Consider the following 8,046-nt stretch of genomic DNA (forward strand, 5'->3'; position numbering starts at 1 on the left):
CTCTGAAGATAGGACAAGAAGCAATGGGCTTAAACTGCAGCAAGGGGGGTTTAGGTTGGACATTAGGAAAAAGTTCCTAACTGTCAGGGTGGTGAAACACTGGAATAAGTTGCCTAGGGAGGGTATGGAATCTCCATCTCTGGAGATATTTAAGAGCAGGTTAGATAGACATCTACCAGGGATGGTCTAGAATATGTTTGGTTCTGCCATGAGGGCAGGGGACTGGACTTGATGACCTCTCAAAGTCCCTCCCAGTTCTAGTGTTCTATGATTCTACTCATTATTTTTTGCCATTCATTTTACCAGGCCACTCATCATTTATTAACGAGTGCTTTGTGAACTTTAATATAAAATGTGTTTTTTGTCCCCAGTGTTCATCCACACTGTGTATGAGTGAAAATGAAATTACTTTCGAATGTCCTTGGCTCTATTTTCAGAGAGACGACCTAGATGCCAGCAGCCCCACGTCCTCTGGAGCAGCAGCCCAGCTGGGTGCTCTGGTTGAAGATAATGACACAAATCAACCCAAAGATGCATTGGGAATGTGGAAAACACAGTCCAGGAAAAGAACTCAGACTCTTCCCAACAGGAAATCTTTCCTAACTGATTCCTCGCAGGGAGAGAAAGCCAACAGTGATAAAAATGACATATTCTGCAATGACTTTTGGACATCTTCAGGAAGTCAGGTTTCACCTACCTTCCCAACTGATGGACACAAAAGAACATTGTCTCAGGATCTTTGTAAGCTGCTCGACCTTCACCGGACTTCGACCTATGACAATGTCCCTACCTGCCAAGCTGAGGGCAGGGAGAACACTTGCACTAGGCCTCTCAGGACGGCAAGCTGCAACTCCAAGAAAGATTTGTTAGCAAGCCAAAGCCCAAGCCTGGTGCCAAAGGAACTAGTGGGTCCAAACCACGATGCCGAGGACTGTGGCTCTGGTCAGGAGAACCAGGAGTCCCTTCAAAAGATGATCCTGGAGCTGAAAAAAGAAATGGAGATGCAGAAAAAGGACTATGAAGAGCAAATGAAAAGGTAAGAGTGTTGTTGCAGCTGTGTTGGCATTTTTCTAGCCAAAAATATTTCATTGCAAAAATACCTGGCCAGCTGCAAACTTGCAGGAACAGAGGAGGGTGCATGTATCTTTGCCCCTCCCTTCCCTTCTGCCCATGGTGTAAGGACCAAACATGACTGCATACCCTTCTAACAACTCAGAGACACCCCACACTCACAGCTCCATGCATTCCCGCTGCTGCCTATGAGAGAGAATGCATTCTAGGCCACTGGCTTTCAACCTGTGGTCCAGGGTCCACAGCTATGGGCTTGTCTTCACTTACCCCAAGATCAGTGCTCTGGAGATTGATCTCCGAGGGTTTGATTTAACAGGTCTAGTGAGGACCTGCTAAATGGACCGCTGATGGCACCAATGGACCCTGGTACTCCTCCTGGTCATGAGGAGTAACTTAGTAAGGGAGAGTTTCTCCCATTGACCTCCTGCAGTGGGGCCACTGGAAAAATTTGATTTAAGGTACATGGATTACAGATACACTGTTCTCATAGCTGGAGTTGAAAATCTTAGGTTGACCTTCTCTGGTAGTATAGACATGGCCTATGTCTAAAGGGTCCATAAAACTGACCGAACAGAATTCAGCTATATATAATGACAAGAGATTTCCAAAGCACTTCCTTTGGAAATTTCGAAAGGGCTCTGCAAATGAAAAAAGGTTGAAGACCACTATTTAAACCCTTCTATAGTGCTGCAAAGCTCCTTCTAGATCACTGGAGCTCTGTCCCACCTCCAGTACAGAACTGTAGCCAATAGACACAATCTGGCATAATATTATCTGTGCTCCATCCCCACTTGGAGTGGGGAGGGGGTATTTGTACTTCCCATGGTCCTGCCCTCACATATGGAATGCCACAGCCTAAGTCCTTCAGGGCAGCATGGCCTAATCGTCAGTCAATCATCATGGCTATGTCTAGAGTACGCTCTATTTTCGAAAGAGGATATGCAAATTCAGGGCAACAGCGTCAAGTGATGTATTGCACAATAACACAGCCACACGATGACCTTCCTATCCCCTTGTCCTTCTCACTGCAGCCTCCACAAGGAGAACTACGAAGTCTGGGCCAAAGTGGTGCGGCTGAATGAGGAGATTGAGAAAGAGAAGAAGAAGTTTGTGGAGCTGGAACTGAAGCTTCAGAACGTGGAGCGTGCGCGGGAGGATGTCGAGAAGAGGAACAAGGTGCTGGAGAAGGAGGTCCAGGACTTAGTTAAATCCAGGAGTGATCCCAGGGACAAAAGAAAATAAGAGAAGGACCCTGATGTGCACACACAGGGGGCACAGCTGGGACAAAGATAAAAATTGCCAGACTGGATTGAATGAGGGGTCTCTCTCGTGTCCAGCATTCTGTTGCTATGAATGACCAGCACTAGCAGCTTCGGTGGAAACCGCCAGGAGCTCTACAGGCTAATCATCCTCGCGGGAAAGTTCCTTCCTGACTGCCAGTAGGAGATGTTGGATTGTGCCCTGAAGCGGGAGGGTTAACTTCCTTTTCAAAACTCTCTTTTCTTTTTTTCTTTTTATCTGTTATCTGTGTAAATGGTCAATACTTTTCGGAATTCTGCTAAACACTTGGACTGAATAATACCATGTGGCAGGGAGTTCCACATATCAATTCAGAGACGTTCTGAAGGAATCTCTGTCCCACAGTAGTTCTCTGGCCTGGAGGGTGATAACACCTGTGGGAGAAAGGATTGGTGATTTTTCAGTTTCTCAGAGAGGACCAAAAGTAACATTGAAAAACTGGAAGAGCCTTATCATGACATAGGCTATTGGCTGGCCATTGTACTGCACTCTAAGGCTGCATCTAGACTGCCATGATTTTGTGTAAAAGTGGCTGCTTTTGTGCAAAATCTTGCCGCCTGTCTACATTGGCTGCGAGTATTTGCGCAAGAACACTGACTTGGTACTGTACAAAATCAGTGGTTCTTGCGCAAATACTCTGACGCTCCTGCTCAGGAATAAGCCCTCTTGTGAAAGTATTCTTGCGCCAGTGTAGACAGAGGGCCAGTGTAGACAGCAACATTAATTTCTTGTGCAAGAAAGCTCGATGGCTAAAATGGCCATCGGAGCTTTCTTGCGCAAGAGAGCTACACTAGCATGGATGCTTTTGCGCAAAAGCAAATCTTTTGCGCAAAGGCACATGCCAGTATAGACACTCTCTTGCACAAATACTTTTAACGGAAAAACTTTTCTGTTAAAAGTATTTGCACAAAATCATGCCAGTCTAGACGCAGCCTATGGCTACGTCTACACTGCAGGCTTCTTGCGCAAGAACTGGTTTGCGCAAGAACTTCTGCGCAAAAAATCTTGCACAAGAGCGCATCCACACTGCCATGTGCTTTTGCACAAGAGCGTCCATGGCAGTGCAGATGCTCTCTTGTGCGAGAAATCCCTGTTGCCCGTCCACACTGCCTTCTTGCACAAGAGCTTTTGCACAAGAGGGCTTATTCCTCCTGGGGAGCGGAATAACTCTTGTGCAAGAAGCCCTCTGTTCTGATGCCTTACTGTAAATGTACTTGCACAAGAACATGTGTGCAGTGTAGATGCTCCGCAAGTTTTTGCCCAAGAACGACCATTCTTGTGCAAGAAGCCTGCAGTGTAGACATAGCCTAAGGTTAAATCCTTTCCCTCCAGCCTTTGCTCCTAGGCTGAGTGAAATTACCGTTTTGAGAATAAAGTCTACATTTTAGTATAGCTGTCATAGCGATGGAGAGAAGCATCTAGATCATCTTATGCACTCCTGCCCCTGGAAGTCTAGTGTGGGATATATTCCCCAGAGTATATTGTACCTGTCACACTTTATATTAAGGTTCCATTTATAAATAGCCCATAAGAGATTATTAAACCAGAACTGATGTTTGAATAAATGGTCAGTCAATCATTTTAGATTGCTGAGGACTCCAATAGATTGCTTATAACCATGTCCTATAAACATAACAGGCTAATGATGTGCTTGTGACCATCCATAACACATGCTACTGGTATCTTAAAACATTATTTATTAACCCTGCATAAACCATTTATTGAGCTCATAGACATTTAAGCCTGGAAGGGATCTTGATACGTCATCTAGTCCAGCTCCCTGCACTGAGAAAGGACCAAATATTATCTGGACCATCCCTGATAGCTGTTTGTCTAACCCGTCTGTAAAACCTCCCATGATGGAAATTCCTTAACCCTCTTAGGGTATGTCTAGACTACCGCGTTTTGTCGACGGAAGTTTTGTCGACAGATACTGTCGACAAAACTTCCGTCGACAAAGAGCGTCCAGACACATTGAGTTCTGTCGACAAAGCAAGCTGCTTTGTCGACAGAACTCCGTAGTCTGGACGCAATGTTACAGGCAATAACACCTTCTGTCGACAGAGTTCTGTCAACAGAAGGTGTTATGCCTCGTAAGATGAGGTATACCAGCATCGACAAAACTGCTGTGTGTAGACGCTGGTATAGTTTTGTCGACAAAAGTCCACTTTTGTCGACAAAACTAGGTAGTCTAGACACACCCTATGGCAATTTATTCCAGTGCTTAACCACCTTCACAGCTAGGAAGTTTCCCTAATGTCCAACCTAAACCTCCCTTGGTGCAATTTAAGTCCATTGCTTCTTGTCCTATCCTAAATGAATAAGGAGAACAATGTATCGCTCTCCTCTCTTTAACAACCTTTGATGTACTTGAATGGAACTTTAATACAAAGAGTGCACCTGACCTAGTTTAGCCAGTGAGGCCTGCACCATTTCCCTTGAGAGACTTCTCTGCAACTTAACAGTTGCAAACTTATAAATGGTTTCACTTTAGGTTTTACCCTGCCGGCAAGCTAGGGTGGGGAAAACGCACTGCAAGGGCTGGAGCCATCTCTCATTTTCACTGGTGCAACAAGAACTAGACCTTCAGGGATGTCTTCTGCAGGCACTGAGCTCACTGACAGCAAGTTAAGGACTGAACAATTCAGCCCTAAGGCCCTGTGGAATTGGTTTGGCTGCCAGTTGCTTTGACTACTTCTTTTTTGGCTAGCCACCAGAGGGTCCCTCCCAGCATCCCAGCACCTCCTAGCTAGGAGCTCTCAGGACGCTGCTTTCTGCTTAGGAAACAAGCCAATACGGTTGCAAGAAAATCTGTTCTTTCACTGGACTTTTTATTCATGGGAATGATGCTTACATAGCCCTATACATTAAAAGGCCAGAAAGGACCCTGTGGTCCTCTTGTTTGATCTCCTACATAACACGGGCCACAGAACTTACTCTCGGTACAAAAGTGCCTTTATGGACATGAAAAGAGATGAGGTGGGGCATTACAAGGTGCCGCTCTGTTGCACTCGACGGGGTGCCCAGTATATAGAATATTTAATAACGCTGCATGGATCTGAGCTCATAGGCTCAAAAGTTTGTCTCAAGTTCTGCCTGGGAGAGACCATGAAAAAAAAAGCACAGAAATATGGTATGAGAGGGAGTGTGAAGTGGGAGGAGTTGAGAAAACGCTAATGCAAAATACTGAGGTCTCCTCTGTATCCATTTGCGTCACTCCAGCTGCTGTCTGGCTCTTCTGTCCCTACCAATGAGCCCAAGTGTCTTCAGCTGGAAATCTCAATGGCATTTCTCTAAAATAAAACATCCCTGTCATAAATATGAGTTTCAAGTACGGGGAGCAGAAAGTTGAACTATTTTGGGGAACCCTCTCCCCAACAAATCATTAATGGGGTTTAAACAAACTTCAAACTTCATCAGGGTCACCCATCGCTAGCGCTCATGGAAAATCTGACATGCTCCTTTGCACTGCCCTCCAAAAACCTACATGATGGAAATAACATTAGTCTGCCTTGGGTCACTGCCAGCATGAGCTTGGTCCCATGATGTGATGATTCTACTTGCATTTTATTGGCCTGCTGGGTTGTCACTCAGTGACCTGCCAGAGGAAGCTGTGGATAAGCTAGATGTCCCTGCTCATGCAGTGTGAGTTGAGCACAATTGAATTAAGCTTCTTAATTAAAAGCGGTTATTATTTTTCCTAACTGGGCCTCTAGTGTGTTGAATGCTGTTACTGCAAACATGACAGTCACCTGCCCTCTGGAGGAGAATCAGACTGGGGACAATCCACAGCCACTCAGAGCAAGGAGTAAGTGTGAGTTGTGTCTTATACCCTCTACTGCCCACCCCCAGCCTGGGACTTTAGGAGCTTAGCTTGGATCCCCTCACAGTAGTGCAGGGGCAGCCAACCTGTGGCTCTTCTGAAGTTAATATGTGGCTCCTTGCTCAGGCACTGACTCTGGGGCTGCAGCGGCAGGTGCCAACTTTCTAGTGCTCAACTCCTGGCTCCACCTCCTCCTCCAAGCGTAGTGCACCCTCGCTCCTTTCCTCCCCCACCGAGTGCCATGCAAAAGCTGATATAGTGGGCAGGAGGCGTGGGGAAGGAAGAGGAGGCACTGATCGGTGGGCCCATTGGTGGGCAAAAGATACTGGAGACAGGAGCGGAGGCACCTGATGGGGACTGCTGACAAATTACTGTAGCTCTTTGGCAATGTACATTGGTAAACTGTGGCTCTGTCTTTGGCTCAAACTGGCCACACCTGCAGTAGTGCTTTGACTTAGATGAACAGGCCAGAGTCTCCAGTGACGTAAATCAGTGGTTCTCAGCCAGAGTCCAGGGACTACTGGGGGCTGCGAGCAGGTTTCAAGGGGTCTGCCGGGCCTGGCTGGTGTTAGACTCACTAGGGTCCAGGGCAGAAAGCCAAAGTCTCGATTTGTAGGACTGAGCAGCTTGGCTTTGGGGTTCCCCCTGTGGCATGGGGCCCCAGGCAACTGCCCTCCTTCCTAACCCCTAACGCCAGCCCGACAATTATATGCAGAAAACAGCTGTGGCACAGCTGGGCCAGGGAGTTTTGGTTGCACATTGGGGTGCGGGAAACTACAACAGATGCCCAGCACTAAAGAAATGTGAGTCGGCACTCTTTAGCTAAGGCAACATGTATATAAAGGCAGCCACATCCAGAATAAGACAGGAAGATTGATGCCATTTGAACTGTGGTTTAGTAGCTGGAACACTAACTAACTTAACAAATAAATTGTAAGAACCAAGGCAAATGTGCTAATTTCTAGGGGAAGGGGCCATGTCTTTCTAAGTATTTTTAAAGCACTACTTATACCTTAGACCTTAAATAATAAAAGTAAAAGCACTGTTAGATGAGGTCACTCACAAAGATAAATGCTTCAGTCTCCCTCTCGCTCCCACATTAGAAAAAAGACCCTCTAGGTTATTTTTTTCTGTCCCCTGCAAGAGTGAGATTTGTGTGCAGGATTGTTTCCTACTCTGGCATCCTGGTCACAACCTTAATTATGAGAAACAACAGTCCCCCATGCCTGACACTAAAGGAATTAGACGAGGCTCTCATGGGCTAATTTCAGCAGTAACCTAAACAACAGGAACTTCAAGGGGTAGCCGAGTTAGTCTGTTACAGAAAAAAACAACAAATGGTCTGGTAGCACTTTACAGACTAACGAAACATGTAGATGGTACCATGAGCGATGCCCACGAAAGCTCACGATACCATCTACATGTTTTGTAAGTCTATAAAGTGCTATCAGATCATTTTTTTTTCTGAACAACAGGGGTGAGTTATGTTATGTCGTGGGGAGTTTCAGAGTATAGGAAGCAAAATGCAGGACAATGTAGCACTTTAAAGACTAACAAGATGGTTTATTAGATGATGAGCTTTCGTGGGCCAGATCCACTTCCTCAGATCAAATAGTGGAAGAAAGTAGTCACAACCATATATACCAAAGGATACAATTAAAAAAATGAACAAATATGAAAAGGACAAATCACATTGCAGAACAGGAGGAGGATGCAGGGGGGGGGGGGGAGGAAGGAAGGTAAGTGTCTGTGAATTGATGATATTAGAGGTAGGGAGAGTGGGATGTTTGTGAGTTAATGGTATTAGAGGTGATAATTGGGGAAACTATCTTGGTAATGGGTGAGATAGTTCA

At 45.8% G+C, this 8,046-nt stretch overlaps 1 protein-coding gene across 2 annotated transcripts in view; it reads left to right on the plus strand.

Moving 5' to 3' along the window:
• ARHGAP25 (Rho GTPase activating protein 25) overlaps positions 1-6,074 on the plus strand; it is a 54,787-nt gene extending 48,713 nt beyond the window's left edge. For both annotated transcript variants that reach the window (XM_006110791.4, XM_006110792.4), the window contains 2 exons: positions 438-1,036; positions 2,103-6,074. In XM_006110791.4, the coding sequence (XP_006110853.2) occupies positions 438-1,036; positions 2,103-2,313 (810 nt within the window). In that variant the 3' untranslated portion in view covers positions 2,314-6,074. The remainder of the gene's footprint in view (positions 1-437; positions 1,037-2,102) is intronic.
• Positions 6,075-8,046: the final 1,972 nt, after the last annotated feature.

This window comes from Pelodiscus sinensis, chromosome 28 (genome assembly GCF_049634645.1).
Source record: "Pelodiscus sinensis isolate JC-2024 chromosome 28, ASM4963464v1, whole genome shotgun sequence".
In the NCBI taxonomy this organism is placed as follows: domain Eukaryota; kingdom Metazoa; phylum Chordata; order Testudines; family Trionychidae; genus Pelodiscus; species Pelodiscus sinensis.